This window comes from Cyprinus carpio, chromosome A2, assembly GCF_018340385.1.
Source record: "Cyprinus carpio isolate SPL01 chromosome A2, ASM1834038v1, whole genome shotgun sequence".
NCBI lineage: Eukaryota > Metazoa > Chordata > Actinopteri > Cypriniformes > Cyprinidae > Cyprinus > Cyprinus carpio.
In genome coordinates this window covers 8,870,970-8,894,395 of record NC_056573.1, presented here as the reverse complement: position 1 = coordinate 8,894,395, position 23,426 = coordinate 8,870,970, and the positions used below count along the sequence as shown (strand labels likewise).

Sequence of the window (23,426 nt, the reverse complement as noted above, 5' to 3'; positions counted from 1 at the left end):
CTGATAGTGCTGCTTTCACTTGCAACAGTTCAATAACTGTTAAGGGTTAAAGATGTGAAGATCTTGATTTTCGCCCTATCTACCATGTTAAAAAAAAAACACCATATATGCTGGTTATGTATGTTTTGAAGCATGGCAGCTGGTTTGAGCTGCTCAAAACCAATCCATAATTGCTCATAACACTGTCCTGAGCTGGTTTAAGCTGGACGTAAGCATATAGCTCCTGCTCAGGACCAGCTCAACTGCAATCTATCATGGCGGTGCTCACTGTCCATTATAGATCAATTAACATCATTATTATAAAGGTGTTTTAAACAACAAAATATATTTACTTACATGTATTTGATAATCAGAATATCAGATAATTTACAATATAGTAACAAGTTTGTGAATACTTTTAATAAAAAGGAAAAATGAAATGAAATCAGTCATAATCAGTCATACAGTGCTACTGTTGCTGTGGTGTGTCATTTTACAAGCTTGAAATAATAAAGTGATAAATGTTAAATACCTGTCAGCTTTAAGAACTCATCTTGGGGGCTCAGCTAGAATATTTGAAACTTATGTGTAAATAAAAATGACATTAATTATGCTATTCATTTTGATAACTGGGAAAAGTAAAGAAAATAAATAATTAAATAAATAAATAAACATTTGTCTAAATCAAAGTCATGTGGTAGGACCCATGGAACTACCATGGGATGAGATGTAAAACAGTGAGATGTGGGACAATTTTATGTTTGTGTGTGTGTGTGTGTTATTTGTCTATTGAGCAACACAAATAAAACATTTACAGGCACAGGGTTGGATATTCCAAATATTTTTCGATCGTGGGTGGCAGTGAGGGAAACTGTTTTGCCTGCTTCGCCAAATTTGACAAAGTAAGGTTTGAAGCATTGTGTGTTGTTGGTGGAATTGCACAAAGTAGTCTATGGAACCAGAGTGAAACAGAATCTTATGAAAAAGAGTCTGAAAATCCTTTTAGACCTCTACCTGACCTAGTCAAGCTTAGTTTACGGTCCCAAAACATTTACAGAAAAATGATTTTTACTTGATTGTTACACCACATAACAATTCAATTCACGTGTCAATTCTCTGTATTTATGTACTACATGTGGAAGAATTGACAATAAAGCAGACTTGACTTGACTTGACACTAGAGGCATGACATTTTTTTGAAAATGTTATAAAAGTTTTTCAAAACCATATAAAACTAACATGGCTACAAAGAGTAGGTTTCTAAAAAAAATGTAACGTTTTTAAAATTTTCCTCTTTATCAAGGACACTCTAATTTGTCATTGACCTCTACATTTACTGGTACACAGCTAGCAAGTATGCTAATCAAAAAGACCTGCAGACAGAAAATCTGAAGGAGGGTTTCAGGTGGATATGAGTGGCCTGTGGTAAAGATCTCTCTGATGGGTTTTGGAGTGTAAATGGAGCCTTTTACCACTTCTGCCTCAGAGTCTTTAGCCAGCCAACTGAGCGCATCAAGTGCCCTGTCCTGCTGTTGCTAAGGCAGGTGCAGCGCTCCACTAGGTTAAATGGGATGTTATAGCCCCAGACAGTGCTATATGACCCCATTGAGATCTTGGGTAATGCCAACAGCAGACTGTGTGACAGTCTGTCATTCTTCTGCTCTGTTTTCCCTTTTTAAGGTGGCCCAGCGGTGAAAGGGAACAAAGCCACCAAAGACACCCCATACCAGGAATAACCTAAGTTCCAGTTTAAATTTCCTTTTGACTTTCCTATTTTCTTGGCTAAATAACAAAAATATCAGTTTTGCTAACTTGCTTGTCTTGTGGTTTGTTTTTTGTGGCAACTTAAACCTCACATTGCCCTAGGACATCACAGTGTCATAAGAGCAATCACACTGGAGAAATGTGGGCAACATATTTTGACATTACCAGAACTCAGTAAGAGAAGATTCGTCACAAAAGCAATGAATTGTGCATCATGTCACATTGAGACTGCAGATTTTACATTACAACTTACAAGAAATGTTGATGCCATGAAAATTCTTTAAATAAAGGGGGGGGGGGGGGGTGTTGTTCTGTCACATGATCCTTCAGAAACAATCAATTTCTTAAAAAAAAAAAAAAAAAACTTACTTAACACCAAAGTTTTGAAAGGTAGTGTAAATACAGCTGTAATTTTAGTTTGTAGTGATAATAAATCTTTCCATAAACTAAAACCTACCTCAGCTCTTGGCTTTAAAAATCTAATCATATTCTTGATAGTGTGTTATCAAGCCTTTTTGTTCAACTTCTTTCTCCTAGTCAGGGCTTTAATGTCACATCTCTACAAGCAAGCTTATTAAGATATTCCACAAGTTTTAACTCCGCCATGTCAGAACTTCTTCAATATATATAATGGGAAAAGTAAGGAAAAGGATGTATTGGATTAGCATTTAACAGAGCCAGAAGATGCATGAAAACAACCTCTGTCAGCAACCAAAGCTACTCCTATTTCTCAAAACATCCCTTCAAGAATCAAAGCATTGATCCCATTACACTAATGACTCTTCTGCAATCCAGTGCACCTGGTGTGGGGCGATTTGACATTGAGCCAGAATGAAGAATATTAAAGAATTGTGTAATATCTTTACCTGAGGTGTTGTATTAAATTATAGTGGTTCAGGGCCAAATGGTATTTCAGATGCTTGGATGGAGATCATGCGACTAAAAGCTGATGTGAGATTAAACTGCCTTCTTTAATCCATTTTGCAATCAGGTAGATATGGCTGTCATTAGAGCTGTAGCCTTGCCTGCTTAAGGTTATTCATTGCTTCATTTGAGAAAATAAAAAAATAAATCATGAACGGGATAGTCAAATCATCTCGGTGAGTGATGAATAGCATATATATTTGGCTGTTAGAGACTTCCCACCACAACCTCTCTCTTGTCCATGGTTTGTGGGGTCATTAGCATCTTACTGCTTTAGTAACTGCACTGTAAACATCCTCTAGCAGTGCTAAAAGCATAATCACTGCATGCACCATGCTGGAGATGAGTGGAGAGGTTGATGTCACACAGTAGGACTTGTCTCCTCTGTACATCTAAAGTCATCTACAGTGATCTCATCGGTGGCCGAAATCCTACTCTCCTTGATGGAGGACATTGGAAAGCTGTCTAAAACATCTGTTCTTTATATTCTCAATTCTCAAACATACACTGAAAGGAAAATTATCTCAAATGCTTGTCATACCAACCTATTTCATTCAATGAAACACAAAAAGATGTAATGCAGCATGATCAATCTTTAAAATAAAATTATCATATCAAAAGAATCAATGTGGCTTTTGCCTTATATTCCAAGTGTTTTGAAGTCATATGAAAAAATAGTTCAAATGAAATAGTTTCAAATTTAAATTTCAAGTTTTTCATGCCGTATCACAATCAAATTCTGTTTGTCATTAATGACATCAAATCTAGCTCAAATTGTCTATTAGCACCATTTTTAAAAGTACACTTTGTAATAGTGCATTCTCTATTGACATCTGTGACACTGACATTTGAAATTTAAAATGGGCCTATAATTACAGGAACAAAGTTACAAAGTTATTATGTAATTTATTCCTATGATGGCAAAGCCGAATTTTCAACAGCCATTACTCCAGTCTTCAGTGTCACGTAATCCTTTAGAAATCATCCTAATATACTGATTTGCTTATCAAAACATTTTTAAAATGAATAAACAGTTCAAAAGAAAAGTGTTTACTTAGAATTGCAATATTTTGCATCATTATCGTCACTTTTGATTTTTGGATTTCTTTCAAAAAATTCAAAATAGATAAAAATAAACAAATAAATCACACTGACCCCATATTTTGGAACAACGCTGTACCAAAACACATTTCGGTCAATTTTATGTGCTTTTTGTCCATTTTATCCATTTGAGAGTGACCAACCACTTTCTTTGCATGAAAAAGAAAAAAGTCATATGGAATGACGTGAGGGTGAGTAAACAATGACAAAATGTATTTGTGATCACTTTTAATTTTTGGGTGCACTATTCCTTTAATTGCCACTGCTCTTGTAGTTCTGACTAATGTCTTCTTTGACTCAACCAGTTTCACCAGCACATTCAATCCCTGTTTTACTCACTCTGTCTTTCAGCATACCATCAATTTATCCATCCTCTCAGACAAGTAAACAGCCACTCTTGCGATTTGCTTTCTACCACTGCTTGCCTCCAGACTGACTCATGTTTGTAATCTCTACTCAGCTCTTATCCAGCTCTCATATGTAAACCCCTGCTAGAGCTGCAGCATTTCAGCTGGAGATGGCGGACGGATTTTTGATGGATTGAATGCTGCCAGTGATCAGACAGGATGATAGCAGAGACTCTCCACTGGTCCATGCAGTTGGGGCTGAGTGACACAGAGTGATGTGTGCTAAAGCTAGGAGGAAAGTGTCCCGAGGCGTTCTATTTTTGCTGAAAGCTTGAAGGAATCATCTGACCTGGCTCTCTTGAGAAAGCAGAAATGTAAGCTTCATGGTTCTTTCCCTTCTCCCAAACAATATAGAAATATCGTCCAAAGGTACAGCCAGTGCAGAAGAGAAGCTTGAGTGAAATAGATTCTTTGAAAGGAGCGGGGAGAAAATTGCAAATAGTGTGCTTATGTGCAATTGAGAGCTGCAAGATACAAAAGGCCATTGAAGAGCAGACTCACTGCACTTGTGATGCCCTTACCTGCAAGACCATTTAAAAGGTCCTGTGAGAAGATAATATCACCAGTTCAATCACACGAATTTCAGTGTAAACACGAATCACTGAGCAAGGCCAGATTTATTAAAACTGACAGTATTGAGTGCCATATTTGAGCATTTATACTCAGAAAATGTGAGTCTCAAAAGCATAAGCATTGCAAAGTCCATGGAGAAATTCAATTAATAGAAAATAAAATACAGAGAGTGAACTTGTGCACATACTGAAAGGAAAAACAAACATGGCATGGAAAAGCACACATCACAGCCTAATCCTCCTTTGGCCAAATTTGTCCAGACAGACTGTGTGTCTGGCAGTGCATCTAAACATCTTGTGAGGACAGTAAATGATAAAGACATCAATCAGAACGAGGCCCAACCCCTGGTTAAAGGGAAAGGTGTTGAGAGAGAGAATAAAACCGTGAGTCTCCAGCCACCATTTTGTATAGAGCTTTATTGATCCTCTCACCGATAAGGAAAGCAGGGTCGGAAAAAAAATGTCCCAGTTTCATTCATCACACACATAGACGCTGTGGAACACATCGTCTGGCCCTGCAGGGAGAAAGGCTGCTCAGAAATAGCCTGAACTCAAAAAGACAAGATACAAATGCAACACATGGATCTGAGTGCGGCCACTTCACGCCTACCTTCATTATGCAAACGCATTTGTCATAACAGTGCAAAAAAAACTTGCTCAGATAGATGGATGTTAGTGGGAGGGGTGAAGCAGGGGATTTTGGTGCAGAAGAGACTGTACCCCACACCAACTGTTTGAACGTGTCCTTCTCCAGTTCTCCTTCTCTTCATATATGCCTGAATATAGAGATATCCCTGTCAAGTGCTCCAGGGTACAGCTGTCAATCACCATGTGACAGAAATGGGGGGAAACTGGTGCATGAGTCAATTAATATTCAGAGTGGATCTACATTTAGTCCACAAGTGCAAGAGCAGGAGTAGGAGGGGCACTGGAGAAATGAAACAGGGATGAAGGGAGGACTTTGATTATGCCCTTAAACTTGAAATGTGGATGAACTCATAATGCAAATGATTCCATTAGTTATGCTTCAAATGTTATTGTGGACTCGACAGACTTGAATTACCTCGTATATCAATATACAAATGCCTTAATTAGCTGGAAACAGCATATAAGTTGGTTACAAATTCCAAGCAACACACACAAATGAAATATCAACCGACTTTTACACTCCTGGCCTACAATAATTAGGCTGTATTACATTCTCGCCATTCAACTTATGTAATTGGCCACTTAAGCAATTCAAAAAGTGATTTCATACATAACTAAAATAAACCCACAGCTTTACCCTCACCCAATCATACTTTTACGCACCTCTGAGGATAAAACAGCTGGTTTCGCGAAAAATAATTATAGATAAAATAATAATATAAAGAAAATCCGAATCACGCTGACCAACAATACTCACCAGAGTTTGCTGGTACTGAAGCACGCGCTGAGGGGCTCGGTCTCGTGCCATAACCGTGATTAATATTTAAATACTATACGCTGTTCCCAAAAGCTACAAGATCACCTCCGCATCACTGGGACGCAATTCAACAAACAGCATGAACTGAGTAACAGGTCCTTCACCGCAGAAAACAGCCCAGCAGCCCATCCAGCTGTCGAATGAACTCTTCCCTCTTCCCGCGCGCGCACTGCAATAAATGCCATAACGCGCTGAAAACCCGCTTTGTGTGGGAAGACAGGGGTTACTACACTTCATACCTGTTGACTCGTTTGTCAAAAATCAATAGATATATTTTCTACCGCTGTGTGAGTAATCGCTATTTTGCACTACTGTGCACTCAAGCACTTATTGCGTAGATTACGCATACCAGGCTGTTTATGACTAAGTTTTAATGACCCGAGGCAGGAACAGATATGTTTTCAGTTTATCATACAAAGAACACTTTGGATACTCAACATTGATACTCACTGAGCTGAATTATTTTCAGTTGAAATTGGGATGCACCTGTTACCCTTCTAAATTAACTGATTTGTATCGACACAGAACATCACTTTCAAAACCTGTGGAGAGCCTGAGCAGTTCATTACACCCCTCATTAATATTACTTATGCTTATATTGTAAATACTACTAAATATAGATGCAAGCTTGAAATAGGATGCATTTTAAACTCGGCCCACGAGCACCAACAGCTCAAAGGCTTCAAGGGATGAAAGACCAAATTCTTTGGAGAGAGAGAAAGAAACCAATTGGCTGTTAAACCGATTTCCATACAGAGACAGAGACTGGTAGGCTGCTCTTGGGCTCAGTAACAGGTCTACTGCCAGCACAGGGAACAGCAGGGGCACAGGCTGGGATGAAATATGAATGTAGCACTGTGAATTCTGTCAGTTTTCTTGCAACACTGCAGTGTTTTTGTGTATACGTGTTCAAGCTCTCTTTCCTCTATGCATGCTCATGCACACAGACTTAACTGAAAAACCCTGTCTTTGCTTAAAAATACTGATAGAAACAACATGTCTTTGTGTTTGTAGCTGTCATCAAACAGATCACTGCAAAGTACACTGTACACTCATAGCTGGTAATCTACCTCTTTTCAATGTTGTTTAAACCACAACTTCTTTAAGATATCATCTTTTGTGTTCCACAGAAGGAAATTAATTTTCATTTTGAATGAACATAATATCTTTTTAAGATAAGTAGTAAATAAACCAACCTTATTTCTGTGTGTCTTTATACATCAGACTGCACTGTGCAAACCATCTTCACTTAACTGTTTGAGCACAAAGGCTACACATGTCACAAGGTATGGACAGGTGAGCATCCCAACCCATTGCACATTCCTTTGAATTGGGTGTTCCAATGCCCTCAGCACTAACACACTGACCCAATTCGATGCATCTTCCAAAAAACTTTCTGTAATGTTCTTTTAATGAACTGTGGAAGCCCAAAGAGTTCAAAAGAACAACTTGTTCATTGACTATTTAAATGTGGGTCTGGGTGAGAAAATGTGACGTCAATCCATAGTGGGGGTGTGAAACAAGGGTCGATAATAGATTACATACAAGTACATTACCATCCCAGACAACAGGGAATAAGACCCAGTGCGCCTTGAACTCAAAGGCATGTGGCTCTTTTTGCTCAATACTAGCCTGCAACAAAATTGGTTTTGGCTCGATCTAAATTCTATGAGTGTACATACGTTCAGGCTGGAAATACACTGTATTTTGTAGTTTGATGTACAAATGCTATAAAAACCTATTAATTTATTAACTGAACATATAACTAAATAACAAACTTAAGTTAAAAACTTAGTTAAGTTATTTTCATATACAATTTAAAAATACAGAACAAAAACAATACATGTAATTTCACTGTAGAACACTACAAAAATGTTTTCTAGAAGTATAAAATTGTGATGCCAATTATATTAAATTCAAGAAGGCAATTTTACAGTAAAATATTACTTAAATTGTGATTTTAATTATATTTATTTGTCTTTTATTTTATAAGGGAAAAGAATTCACAGAATTCGCTCCATGATCAATTAAATTTGCTTGGATTTCATTCAAGTAGTTTGTTTCATCTAATTTTTGTTATGTGCATTGAGATGTTCTAGTATTTTTTGTTATTTAGTTCATGTTTTACATTAGTGTCATGTGAGTTACCCTGATGGTGTTTTGTGTTTGTGTGGGCAACACTGTGCTCTGTCCTCAAGTTATTATTAGTCACTGTCGCTGGAGAGGCCAATGTTACTGAACTTTAAATCATCGTGTGGCTTTCCAGTGTCCATTTTCTATCATATCAGCACATTTTACAACAAACAGATTATACCTCAGATAGGTTATTATAACATATTATATAATTGCATGACATATATTTAGGAACTGTGAAATCTGGTCACCAAAATGCCATCCTGTAATGCTTGTAATATCTTCAGTGTATTTTTATGGTAAAGTTCTAGCAAATACAGCTGACATTTTTACCATAAATTTACAGAGTGCATAATTTTTTCAATCAAACTTGAATTGATAGCAATTTATCAACTCCACATGATACCAAATCAATCAATCAAGTTAAGGAGATAAAGTTTCTCTCAAAGTTATGAGATATTTCTCTCTTCTGAATGTGAAGTGAACTCTTCCATTTCCAATTTGAACATAATTTTTCCCTTAAGTGAATGCAGAGGTGGAGTTATCGATTTCAGTTTTGAATTATGTAGATGCAAATATAAATTGAAAATTTTCCCCCTTGCGTTTTAGATTCTTCCAACACTAAGAAAGGACCTTGAAGGGACATTGGCTGTAAACGACTGAATCCACAGGGTTTCATGGGAGCGATAGGACATCATCTTACACTGAGTCAAAATTTTGCCTATTTGTCCTCATTAAAGGATCTAGACAAGAGAATCATGCGTATGTTCAACTCTCTGCAGGAATAACACTGTGCCCTTGAGCCCCACAAGATAACCCTGTCGATTAAATGCCCTTCGTAATAAGAATGACACACAGAAGCTTCAATGAGGAGAACGGATTGTTCCGATGGCACTTGAGTGACTTCTAAAGCGCTTTAACGCGCAGTTTATCGGCAGCTACATTGGACACCTTAACAGGTTGCTATTTTGTCTTTTGCGGCTACTCACATTTTTCCGCGCCGGCTTTTAGTCTTGTAAGAGCTCCTCTTGAACGCAACAGTCCAAACGTCACCTACGCCGCTCCATTTAATGACGCAAAAAAATGTAAGAAATCCCCACACAATTAGAGCAACGCAATCAAAATCGAGTAATGACGTCAGTGCTGTTCGGTCCCAATTCTTCGTCTAGACGATCGAGATGCTTTCTGTATAATTGTCCTCGCTGTTGAATTGGCAGTGCCCTGTTGCTGATGCCTCTCGCTCGTCTTTGAATTCGCGTCAGACTGGAGGCTAAACTTCAAAAAAAAAAAAAAAAAAAAAAAAAAAATAAAGCGGGGGGAAAAATGGCCAAGCGCTTCCCTTAAAACATAGCCTACTTGTCGGTGGTAATGCATCACCTAAACGGTTCGGATTAGAGTGCACTGCAAGCGCTGACAGGTAAAGGAGAGACGCGTGCACTGGCCAGGAATTGATACTGTGATGCAATGCGGGTTCGGTCACTGGTTTAGTTATTGCGGGTTGATTCCACTTCTGTTCCTATTGCCCGTTATTAACACCATGTGATGGCGCGTTTGTCTTCATAGGTGCATTGCGCTGATGTCATTTTGACATCTATCTATCTATCTATCTATCTATCTATCTATCTATCTATCTATCTATCTATCTATCTAATCTGTCTATCTAGATGATCTACGATGGGACATGTTCCCCGTCTATGTGTGGTGTTGTAATCATTACTGATTGGTTTCAGAGCTTGTCGTGATCACAACGACTCCAAGGCTTGTAGACAAGGCTTTTTGTCCTATCCTGATTTTTCACAGCTGTGACTTGTGGGCTGCTGCAGGGTGACTGAGCGGAAGATTGTTTCTGCACTGCGAAAGAGAGAGGGTGGTGAGAGCCTCTAATTTCAGTGTGCGCTAATGTGCAGAGCAAACACTCTCTTATATTTAAATATAACTATGATCATTCTGCACTGAAAATATGTTTTCATTCATCCAATTAAAAAAAAAGTACACTGAAAAAATGTTTTCATTCATCCAATTATAAAATAATCTATATTTTGTAACTTGAGCCAATGAAGAAAATAAATAAATTGTTTTAAAAAATATTTTCTATGTCTATGAAAACTATTTTTATTTTATAAAACCTGGCACAAAGTATATTTTTTCTTGTTGAAGAAAGTCAATTAATTTAAATTCTATTTTTGATCTAAACAAAAAGATGTAGATTTAATAAACACAAAAATTCTCATTTAAAAAATAATATTAGAAATTATTTGTTTTCGCCGATAAAATAGATATAGATTTCATTAAACAATTATTTCTCAATTTTAAAAAAAAATCTTTACATCAATATTTATTATTCATAACTTTCACACATCCACAATTTCAGTACTCAAGTGTCAGATTTGTAACTTCTGAGAGCTGGTAAACATTGACCTTACACTGAAGAAAAAAAAAAAAATTTATATATATATATATATATTATATATATATATATATATATATATATATATATATATTACATATATATATATCACTGTTTAACCAGAAAGTTAACTCAACACTCAACAGACTGATGCTATTTCTGTCAGACGTCTTTCACACATCCACAATTTCAGTACTCAGGTGTCAGATTTTTTACATCTGAGAGCTGGTAAACATTGATGCTACACTAAAAAAAAAAAAAAAAAATATATATATATATATATATATAACCAGAACTGTGTAACCAGAACGTTAACTCAACACTCAACAGACTGACGCTATTCCTGTCAGACATCTACAGAAGTGCTTATTGAGAATGAACAGAGGTTTACATGTTGTTATTCCTTTTTTTTTTTTTTTTTCTTTTTTTTTTTTGATACTACCATGAAAGAGATCAGTGTTTGCTTTAGTTGGGCTCTTAACTTGACCCTTGATTTTTTTAAATTAACTTTTCTTTGAAGGCTGTAACCATGTGTCTTTAAACATATTTGTTGTGGCAAAAAAGGGCCAAAGCAAAATATAGAATCGTTGATTATGTTTTGCTAATGGCATATTCATCATTAAACACCAGGTTCACTGATTTTACCCAGTGTCTTTCCTCGTACCAAAACAATGTTATTGAAACACTAGAGTAAAAGAATGAGCAGTGATGATCAGGCTGTTATAAAAGATTGTTAAACACGTCACTCAAAAAAAAAAACACTGATGTGCTATGAAACACACACATCAAGAATCAACGTATGAATCTCAACAACAGTGACAAATCAAAAACTTCATGCCACAATGCATGCTGGGAGTCATGGTTGAGTTTTGTACTGTGCTGGTACCCAGCATGCATTGCAGCATGAAGCTTTTGATTGTCACCATTGTTGAGATTCATGTGCTGATTCTTGATGTCTGTGTGTCTAAATGATGCTGTAATTCTAAAGATGTTTTTAAAATCTTTTATAATAGTTCATCATCTCGTCTTGTATAGTGTAGCTATTATAAATAACTTGAAACTAATAAAAAAAAACGCTTAACCACAATTTTTTTGTGTATTTTCTTGCTATAACAAACGTGCCTTACAAACACTGTTACAAACACTGTTACAGCAAAAAAAAAAAAAAAAAAAAAAACACATTAAAAAGTCAAGGGTCAAGAGCCCAACTAATGCAAACCCTGATCGTCATAACGATGAGCTCTAACCAAATCTATATATTTTTGTTTAGATCAAAAATAGAATTTAAATTAATTGTTTAGTTTATTATTATTCATTGGCTCAAGTTATAAAATGTGAACCCTTACACTACATTTTTTTAATTGGATGAATGAAAACATTTTTTCAGTGTGGCTCAGTGTTCACATTTGCAGCAAATAAACAGTGAATGCACTATGATCTCCTCATGTTTACACCAATTCACCAAATCCAGAGACAACAGGTGTTTTGCTAGGAAGATATGCCTGCTATATTTCTACTGCTGTCTGTGTATGCATTTGAACATTATAGCCTTACAGGTGACAGGTGTTGTGCTAAGACTGAAAAATGTGAAATGAAATGACTGCCGAAATGACTGTGTGTGTGTGTGTGTGTGTGTGTGTGTGTGTGTGTGTGTGTGTGTGTGTGTGTGTGTTTTATCTGGCAAAGAGATATGTTGGAGCTGAATAAAACAAATATTTATGATAACTCGCAAAGGGACAGAGACACCAGAAGGCTGGGCATGAAAGTAGGCCGTCTGAGCACACTCATTCAGCTCTGCTGATTCATACACACACCTGCTTTCTTTGAGCCCTTGAACACTTAAGAACACGAGATCCCTTTAAACATGTTCGTATCATTATGCTCCCAGGTAGACGGATAACATCTTTTGTTGCCATCAATATATCTTGTTAAACACGTGATCATATTACATTTTTATATTATTCTGTGATATTAGTAAGTAGGCTTACATTCAATATTTTTGGTAATTTGGCGACTTTGGCATCACTTTGATTTTACTTACAAAAAGGCACAATTAAACTTAAATTTTAAATTTTGTGGGTTGAAATTGGCATAGTGAAAATGTATACTACGGGAAATATTATACTGTTCTTTCTTGCCTTTTGCACAATGACATTTTTATGCATATAAATTCAATAAAGCAGCAAATATTTAATGGAAAATTCAGTGATGTATTAATAAAAATATAAAGAGTAAAATATGAAGTGTGCATAATATGGAGGTAGCCTATAAATTAATGAAGGAATACATAGGAATACATGTTCTACTGCAATCCTCTGAAAGCAGAAGACTGATCACGTAATAAAAAAATATTAACCTGAACTAAAATATGTGGGCTCATTTTGTTTGTGCAGCCTACCTCTTTTCAAAAGTCTTATTACAGGTTTATTTATTTAGAATTGCATCAGTTTCCACTACATCCGCAGGGTTACTCTCATTTTAATTATATCTTTGGTGTGCAGTGACTCACTGCAGAGACGCCGGGGCATGTTCAGAGACGTGATAAAAAAACGTCCCAGCCGAGAAAGGAAGATTCAGAAGTTAGAAAGTGTGGGGGCGATGCACATGAGGAGTGTGGTGAATGTGGTGGATGAGCGCACATCTCGGTGGGCGTTTTCGCGTAAAAACGCGCTCTCCAATGGAAAGCAACGCATATGAGGATCTCATGTTGTCACAGGGCATGGATTTAAGTAAGTAAGCATGAATGATGCCCTCCTTTTGCAGAGCTAGTCGTGGAGATATGTGTTAGCGGCTTTTAAAACTTTCTCCCCCCCTCTTTCTCAAAAATAGCTACTTTTGCGCAATTATTTTGAAAATGCTTCTAAATTCGAGTTTTGGAGCAGGTCATTAATATAAACTAAATGAAAATGAAATACTTGATAGATTATTTGTAGATTATCTTAAAAGCAAATGTAACTACACAAGACTTTAGTTCTGCTCTATCCCATCTTAGCTCATCTCTCACCAATTCCGATGTTTTGGAATTGGAGACTTCTGAACTTCTAGCCATCTGTTAAAAGTTTTATTCTACCTATATATATATATAGTTTGAATAATAGGACTATGTATTATATGTGTAGACTATGTATGCATAGGCGGAGGGTGAACCAACTACAGGTTAAGGCTAAAAGCAGCCAAATGCATTAAACATCATTAACCTGTCTTTTTAGTAAACGGCCAGACACGGGTGTCATGTAGGCTAATAAAATATGTTTAATGGGACTGAATTTGTATTTAACGTGATTACAATTTAATAAAAAACATTAGAAATTGATGATTAGGAAAGTGACATTATCAATAACTTTGACTTATGGCGAATTTCAGCACTTACAAAACAACAACAACAACAACAACAACAAACTATCGTTATAAATCACTGAAGCTGTATATACTGTGAAATGAATCTCTTACTGATGAGAGAATTAGCTGAATTCAGTCAGAGAACGCGCGCGCACTCAAAACTGATGAGTTTCAGCGATGACTCATCTGAACGCCTCTGATTGGCCATTGCATTCTGAAGCTCAACAGAATTGTATGTGATTGGTTAATATGCGCAACACTTTAAAAACGCATAAAATGAAATACGTGCAGCATGAGCAGATCTATATGTTCATTTTTGCTTTGTTAGCAACAGACGTAATAGATTTAATTTTGCAGCAAGTCCTCATGGCCAGGGGAAGGCTAAACCTTCCCCAGCCTTGCTCTGCCTATGCAGAGTCATGGACAAAAGTTTTGGCAGTAATTTGAAAATTTTTCTTCCAAAGTATTCGTATTAATAATTTGTACACAATTTTCCAACATATATTAAAAAAAAAACAATATATATAAAAAAACGTTTTAAATGCTTTTATTGGCTAAATAAATAAAATAAAATAAAAATTATAATGAGTCAATGTTTAGCTACAGTGTTGACCCTTGTTCTTTATAACCTCTGCAGTTTGCTCTGGCATGCTGGATATTAGCTTCTGGGCCAAATCCTGACTGATGTTGATCCATTCTTGCCTTAGTTCTCGGAGTTGATCACAATCTGTGTGCTTCTGCTTGTCCACTCGCCTTTTGAGGACTGACCACAGAGTTGCCTGGCAATGGATCCAAAATTTCAGTGTAATGATCTTCGAGCCACTTCTTTATCACTCTTGCTTTGCAGGATTTCAGTCTGTCCTCAGCGTTTTTTTTCTTGGAGAGAAGTGGCTTCTTTGCTGCCCTTCTTGACACCAGGCAATTGTCTACAAATCTTGGCCTCACTGTGCGTGCAGATGCTCTCACACTAACCTGATATGATTAGTCAGTTAATGTTAACTGGTCATTTTGTCAGGATCAAAAACAGTGAAATTTTTATTTTTTATTTTGTGAAAAGTAAATTTTTTGGCCAATGAAGCTTTTAGCAATCATTTAAAATGCATCTGATCACTCAACAAAACAATGTGAATGAACACCACAACAGCTTAAGCAGCAAACTTTGCAAAACACAAACTTTATTTATATATTAATTATTAATATTGCAGCCTGGTATTTCTTTTAATAATATTTTAATGTATTGTCATAATTATAATTTATAAAAATGGTTTGTAGTAATATTTTTTACCATTTACTGCACTTGTTATTCTACTAGTTGTTTACCACTAAATTTGCTTTATAGTGGCTAATGAATCTGAAGTCTCCTACATTCATAGAAAATAGCTTACTTGCCAAATAAGGTGGATAGAGTGCAACAGTTTGGTTCCAGAAGTAAAAATCCCATACATTTTCTCCATTGGGCAATTGATTTTTAACAATAGTTAAACGTAGAGTTTAACTATTTGAGTCTCGGGCTGGCAATACCACGACTGAGGTGCCCTTGAGCAAGGCACCGAACCCCCAACTGCTCCCCGGGTGCTGCAGCATAAATGGCTGCCCACTGGTCCAGGTGTGTGTTCACGGTGTGTGTGTGTGTTCACTTCTGTGTATGTGCACATTGGATGGGTTAAATGCAGAGCACGAATTCTGAGTATGGGTCACCATACTTGGCTGTATGTCACAACACTTTTTAAACCTTTATACTGACAGACCTGTAAGCTACAAGTTTGTTTAAATAAATGGCATATGCTTTTGTTGAAGCTGTCAACCCACATTATTTCAAATTATTTTTTGAAATACTTGTGTTTTAAAGGAGAATTTCTGGTGGAAAACTACATTACCCATAATTTTGCAGAGAAATGACAAGCAAACTGCACCAAAAACCAAAAGAACCTCCCACTTCAATAAAGCACTGAAAATTATGTAGAGTAACAATTAATTTGGTACAGCATATTTACTATTTCTGAAATGGAAATACATGGTAGAAGTAGGAAGAGTAATATGCTAGTATGTGGTTTGTGTAGTATGCTAGCATCTGTTTCTCTACGATCTCAAGCTACTTAAATATTTGTATGCATAATATACATATTTTGCAATGAGCGTAAAATATATTATTTCTGTATAGGCTATATAATCAGCACCTTTAAATCAAAAGTTTTATATTTATCCATTGTTTATCCATTGTTTTTCTATTCTATCTGTTTTCTTTTTATTTATTATATTATTTAAAAGCCCTTGCTACGAGTACTGCGTTTTAAGCTAACTGAGACTTGTTATAACACTTGTGTATCATTGCTCTTTTGTTGATTTTGATTGCTTCTATTGTCCTCATTTGTAAGTCGCTTTGGATAAAAGTGTCTGCTAAATGACTAAATGTAAATGTAAACTGGTGTCGTCGTCAATGCTTAATGGGATTGTAGTTCTTTCCTTCATTAAAGCCCTCATTAAAGTACACATACATTTGTCCTTTTGTCCAATTTTCAAGTTTGCAATCTTGTGATTCGCCTCGTGGCTGGTTGCTTTGATTCATGGCTTACAGGTATTTAATAAAGACATTTTTAAAAATGAATTTAGGAAAGACTAAGGGGAAAAATACTTCTGGAACCGAGTCTGTTGAAAAAGAGGGCAGGCACTTTTGCACTCTAATATATATATATATATATATATATATTGCACATTTGTGACTTAATGGATCTACCACTGTAATTCATTATTGTAGTTCCCAGAGTTACATAATACAAACACACATTTTCTCATTGGACTGGTTGTCTTATAGGAGTGCTGGTAATAATATTCAGCATGGTTGCCTCTGAACTGTCTTACGTTCACACTAGACCAATTGACTTTGTGTGTGACAGCGAAGCCAGAAGGATGATGAACAAGGTCAAGGACTTACAAGTGGAAATGGTAAGACTGAGAAATCTACTTCAGATGTAAATAGTTCTTTACTTCTATGTTTTTCTGTTTCTTTCAATAACAACAAAAACCAAGAATTATCACTTTTCTCTTATTATTATATTATAATAGATAATTTTAAAATGAATGGGCCTTTGGGATGTTGATCTGTGGCCCAATGGTTAAATTCTTACCTTGCACCATAATAACTCATAAGAGATCATGTTACAAGGACGGTTGAGCCATTTCATTTCAAGCACAAACCAAGGTCTGAGAGGATATTCATCTCTGGTGTTTCAATCCAAATGAGCCTATATTTTGTGCTTAAATCATATCCAAATAACCTTCAGTTGAATTAGGCTATAAAAGTCTTCCAATCCGTTGAATAATTTTTCAAGTCACCACCATATATTTGTGTTTGTTAGTAAAAAAAAACACTGCAGGAATTAATACCAAGTTACCATTTTAGCATTAATAGCTCAGCCTTATTAGATGTTTGCACGCGACTCTTCACTTGACAGATATATGTCAGTCTACATATCTGCATGTTAATTGTCTTACTTGATTCTCTGTCATCCTCTGTCCTGGTGTTATCCACTGTCTCATTGACTTGACTCTGTGTTTGCCTGACTTCTCAGCGTCTACATCTTTGCTTGTCTATCCACCAGTGAGACATTTAACAGGCTGTGCTTTTCACTCCCTTTACAGGTAGTCTGCAGTGCTGTAGATCCTCTGCCGTCTGATATTAAATTACCATGCATCAGAATTCACAAAGCAACCTGGGAGAGAAAATCAGTGAGTCGTTCAATGCAGCCCACTCCCACACATTCCCTCCATTAGTGCATCAACCCACTCACGCTGCTCTCGGGCACACACTCTTTGAGACACCTGTGTGTGTGTGTTCCAGGTGCATGAGCAGAGGGCCGAGATCCTGCTGTCTTTGGGGACTCTAGCGCAGGATGTGAGGTCTGCCAGGACACTCAGCCAACCTGGCTGTGGACTCACTCTGCTGGAGCGCTTGGAGCACAGTATCAACAACTACTTGCATGTAGTAAGACTACTCCGCATTGAGGTGAGGATGACCAGTTCAACCTTGTACTGCAGCTCAGATAAATACTGGCACAGAGACTTAAGGTGTGCAGACAGATTGAGAGCACATAGGAGCTAATATTGACTTGCAGAATGAAGAATGAGGGCATTGGATTTACCACAGGACCGACTACAACATATAACCTCACAAAAAGAAATAAATCTAACAATATGTAATTTTGTAAAAATATTACAAATACTCAACAATCAGTTAAAGGGGGGGTGAAATGCTATTTCATGCATACTGAGTTTTTTACACTGTTAAATAGTTGGATTCCCATGCTAAACATGGACAAAGTTTCAAAAATTAAGTTGTACGTTTGACAGAGTAGTTTTTGTTCCAAAAATGACTCCTTCCGGTTGGTCACACAGTTTCGGAAAGTTTTTTTCGAGTCTGTCTGTGTGACGTTAATGGTGCGGAATTTCCTTATATGGGTCCTAAGGGCACTTCTCCCGGAAGAGCGCGCGCGCGCCCGTAGACCAGAGCAGATACATTCACTCACCAGAGCGAGAGAGCGAAAAGCATGTCACCAAAGAAGAAGTGTTTTTGTGGTTTGCCAGGGCAAGACAACCCTGCACAGATTACCAAAAAAAACAACATTAAGGGACCAGTGGGATGGAGTTTTTTTTTAAGAGCATCAACGGAGTTGTGCAAGTGTTTTTGTTTGTTCCCTGCATTTCGAAGATGCTTGTTTTACAAACAAGTCCCAGTTTGACACCGGATTTGCAAAGCGTTTATTTCTTAAGGATGATGCAGTCCCAAAGGGTCACGATCGTGTGTTGGAACTATAGACTGTAAAAAAATATGGACGTAGTATCCGTGACGTCACCCATAGACTTCTCAATAGCTGTTTTGAAGCTCAAAGTGTGCAGAGCGGGCCGTCTCTTGGCAGCGCGTCACTGCGCGACTCTCCCGGAATAAAATCGAAAATGGGCAAAAAGGCGGAGGCTGGTTGCTGAAGCCACGCCCACCTAGCGCGACGGCATTGTCAGCAGGGCAATCCACACTGTTCACTCAAGTGACCACGCCCTTAATTATGCAGACTGGCTTATATATATTTTAAACGGAAGGAGTTATAAAAAAAATTTCACACCCCCTCACAGTTGTCATGAGGGCCAAAATTAGCAATATAGACCAAAATCATTTTTTGAACCAGGCTGTAAAACATGTTTTTTTTATGCTGTAAAAGTTGGGCATGTTTAACATGGGGAGTCTATGGGACTGACTCCCTTTTGCAGCCAGCCTCAAGCGGCCAGTCGATGAATTACAGTTTTAGTCACTTCCTTATTGGCTTCACGAGAGAGAGCGCGAGGTTGCCGCTCGGTTGGAACCGCAGGCGGTGAGTAAAACTGCTTCAAATATCTGTGTTGTTAACTTAGCTATCGGCGCGTAAGCACATCAAGTAAACAACATGCGATGTATGGTGTGTATATTTAACATTTGTTTAGCTGGCCACTGTAGGTTTCTGTTTGTTTATTGTTAAACCACTCCAAACAACAATACACAATGCGTGTGAAAAAATGTCAATGAAAATAAATGAATTATTTAATAATAAATCACAAAGCGCGCTTCTTCATTGAAATGCGCTACTATTACAATGTTTTTTCTATGAAAATATTAGTCTGATGTGCAAAAACGGTTCCGGCGTGTGTACTGATAAGTCACATACAATAAATCCATAAATCATTCATGTCCTCATAAACCACGAGTAAACACACACAAATGTTGTAAAAGTAGCGCATGTGATTCTTTAGCTCCGCCCACACGTCAACGCCTCCAGCCGCTCGTGTTTTTCCGAAAAAAATCGGTACAGACAATCTTTCTCTCTATAAATATAATAAAACTAAAGACTTTTGGAGATCTGAAGGATGCAGTACTACTCTATAGGCCATAATATTTCTGTCACATGCTTGAGGCATTCGGCCAATCACAATGCATAGGACCAATAAATTATATATATATATATATATATATATATATATATATATATATATATATATATATATAATATATTAGTGCTGTCAAACGATTAATCATGATTAATCGCATCCAAAATAAATGTTTTTGTTTACATAATATATGTATGTGTGCTGTGTATAATTAATATGTATATATAAACACTCACACATGCATGTCTATATTTAAAAATGTATGTATTATGTTATGTTATGTTTATATAAGAAATATATATTTTTAAATATAAATTATATGAATATAAATATAGATATTAATACATATACTTTTTTATATAACCTATGTGTGTGTATTTATATATACATAATAAATATACACAGAACACACATATATTATGCCAACAAAAACCTTTTATATTGTATGCGATTAATCGTTTGACAGCACTAATATATATAGCAAATATTAAACAGTAATTAAATTACTAAAAAGACATAATGGGAAACAAAACTTATTATTTATAATAAAAGACATTGTTAATATTATTTTTTGTTTAATATAAACACTTGATTGCAATTGTTGATTCAAAACTAATAGCTTAATAATGTAATGTAATTTAATGTAATTTCACTAAACTTTAATTTCACAAGACTTAATGAGTGAGATGTACTTTTATGGTACTTAAAAACCATGTATTTGCTAAGTGAACAGGTGACAGTTGTAAAGGGAAAGAAAAAGTGCTTGGAAAACATTTTAGCGTGAAGACGTGAATGGGATTTTTCCCCATTTGAATGTGGTTGTTGAACCACGTAGTTCTCAATAAAAATATCCTGCCTTCCCGGAATCTTTGTTGATTTATCAAGTCATCTTGATGACTTTGAGTACTGGTGACCTCTGCCTTCCTTCCCCATGAAAGAAGGGAAGATATATTTGACCAGTGAGAATTATGGGAACGTGGTGTTTTCTGAAGTGCATTACAGCCATGCCCTGCTGATAAAATATACATACCGCCACTCCTAGATTAAAGCACGTACTGTGGGGAGATGCTGGACTGTATTTTGCTTATTTCTGATGAATTTGCTAAACATAATTAACCTACTTCATGTGAGAATCAAAGCTGGTGTTTTCAATGATCTCAGCGATGACCCAGTAATCCTCTAAAGTTGGACAGTCATTTCTGTCAGTAAAAATCCTTTCTGTTCTTCTCTGCTTCAACATACCTTGACTATTTTTAGCTTGAACCATTTTCCTTATCTGTCCATCTTTGTCTCGTCCAGCAGGGGGAGCAGGTAGGGCTCCAGGCAGAGCTATGTCTGGGTCAGCCCTCTAAGGATTTAGGTTTGGTGTTGAAGCACTTAGGGCTTCTACTAACTGGCAAGCTGGAGTGGCTCATTGCAGAGATGGCAAAGGGGTGCTAGACTGAAAAACTGACTTCTAATCTCAGCTTCTCTTCAACCTTGTCTCTATAATGGGACCAGACAGGCCCAATCAATTTTAACAACGGTCCACCTTCAAGACAATAGAGGGCCATGCACTTTGCTGGAAATCTGAGACTAACATAGGAGAAAGTACATGATGCATAAACGACAACTCTGTGCCATCTACTGGATCATAGCTGAACTAACTCACCTGTTGAGTTGCACCCACTGAACTTTTAAAGAGACAAACTGTTCTGAACTGAAAAGAGTTTCTGATGAGGGCTAAATGTTATTTTATATCACAGATTATATTTATTTATTTTGTAGCCTGCCTGAAAGTTGGTTGAATTGACATGGTGTGATAGCACATAGAAGATAACTGCGACAGTGTGACAGTGCAGAGGTTGTGCAGTGTACACACAGGAAAGGTCACTTTATTTGTACACTCCAAGTTATAATTATGGAATATTTGTGTATATAATATATTTTGTATAAAAATAGTATTTACAATATTGTGTAAAAGAAAAAAAACAACCTTATCATTAAAGGGATACTCCACCCAAAATGAAAATTTTGTCATAAATCATTTACCCCCATGTCGTTCCAAACCCGTAAAAGCTCAGTTCATCTTCGGAACACAATTTAAGATATTTTGGATGAAAAACAGGAGGCCTGAGACTGTCCCATAGACTGCAAAGTAAATAACAGTGTCAGGGTCCATAAAAGGTAAGAAAGTCATCTTCAGAATACTCCATCTGCCATCAGACTGCAACCTGTGTTATATGAAGCGACAGGAACACTTTTTGTAAGCGAAGAAAACAAAAATAACGACTTTTTTCAATAATTCCAACAACTGATCCCCTGAAACAAAACAGTGTCAATGCATCAGTGACACAAAGTAAAAAATTCCAAAAAAATAAAAAAAAAATTTAATCAGGATATCATCACAAATAAACTTTCTATTTATCAAGGGGAAAAAAATGCATAAATTTTCCACAAAAATATTAAGCAACTGTTTTCAGGATATCATCATATTAGAATGTTTTTTTTATTATTATTATTATTATTATTTTATGAAGTGACACTGAAGACTGGAATAACAGCTGCTGAAAATCACAGGAACAAATTACATTTTAAAATATATTAAATAGAACATAATTATTTTAAATTGTAACAATATGTCAATATTACTGTTTTTACTTTATGATTGATATATATATATATATTAGGGCTGTCAAATGATTAATCACGATTAATCACATCCAAAATAAAAGTTTTGTTTACATAATATATGTGTGTATACTGTGTATATTTGTATGTATACATAAATACACACACATGCATGTATATATTAAGAAGAATATGTTATGTTTATATATTAAATATATTTATATATAATATAAAATATAAGAATATAAATCTATAAATGTATATACATGTAAATATTTTCTAAATATATAATTTATGTGTGTGTATTTATATATACATAATAAATATACCCTGTACACATACATATATTATGTAAACAAAACTTTTATTTTGGATGTGATTAATCGTGATTAATCATTTGACAGCCCTAAAAAAAAAAAATATATATAATATGATATAACAGATTACATATGAATTTTATTTCTACCATATTCTTCCACATTTTTAACATATTAATTATATTATTCCATGGGATCTCAAATGATGTACAAGATAAATTTAAAGTGAAGACCTTAATGTGTAATTTACATAACAAATTACATAACAAGTCTCAAACAAAAAAATGAGCTGTAGAGAGAACATCAGGGAGAACTTGTGATTGACTGTGCCGTTCAGTAACTGACAAATATCTACACTCTCAGAAATAAAGGCCCAACAGCTGGCACTGGGGCAGTACCTTTTCAAAAGGGTGCATTTTGGTACCTTAAAGGTACATATAAGTACTTAAAGTGGACATATTAGAACCTAATAGGTACAAAAGTGTACCTTTTGAAAAG

At 36.0% G+C, this 23,426-nt stretch overlaps 2 protein-coding genes across 3 annotated transcripts in view; one reads left to right on the top strand and one right to left on the bottom strand.

Moving 5' to 3' along the window:
• The window catches only part of LOC109067430 (chloride channel protein 2-like), a 36,773-nt gene extending 30,393 nt beyond the window's left edge, over nucleotides 1–6,380 (bottom strand). Inside the window, exon 1 of the mRNA XM_042771437.1 lies at nucleotides 6,153–6,380. Coding sequence (XP_042627371.1) covers nucleotides 6,153–6,203 — 51 coding nt within the window. The 5' untranslated portion in view covers nucleotides 6,204–6,380. The remainder of the gene's footprint in view (nucleotides 1–6,152) is intronic.
• A 6,824-nt stretch (nucleotides 6,381–13,204) lies between these two features.
• Nucleotides 13,205–21,994, top strand: LOC109086591. 2 transcript variants are annotated; one of them, XM_042771425.1, is made up of 5 exons: nucleotides 13,205–13,481; nucleotides 16,904–17,034; nucleotides 17,731–17,817; nucleotides 17,930–18,094; nucleotides 21,304–21,994. In XM_042771425.1, exons 1-5 carry the CDS (start codon nucleotides 13,373–13,375, stop codon nucleotides 21,439–21,441), a joined length of 630 nt encoding a protein of 209 aa, XP_042627359.1. In that variant the 5' UTR covers nucleotides 13,205–13,372; the 3' UTR covers nucleotides 21,442–21,994. The 2 variants fall into 2 exon arrangements, with proteins under 2 accessions (XP_042627359.1, XP_042627349.1); XM_042771415.1 differs by having other exon boundaries at nucleotides 21,301–21,994.
• Nucleotides 21,995–23,426: the final 1,432 nt, after the last annotated feature.

Coding starts and splice junctions, on each gene's coding strand:
- LOC109086591 (XM_042771415.1), top strand. CDS start 13,373: ATGTGGTGGATGAGCGCACATCTCGGTGGGCGTTTTCGCGTAAAAACG. Junction 13,482..16,903: donor GTCACAGGGCATGGATTTAA/GTAAGTAAGCAT, acceptor GTTGTCTTATAG/GAGTGCTGGTAATAATATTC. Junction 17,818..17,929: donor CAACCTGGGAGAGAAAATCA/GTGAGTCGTTCA, acceptor TGTGTGTTCCAG/GTGCATGAGCAGAGGGCCGA.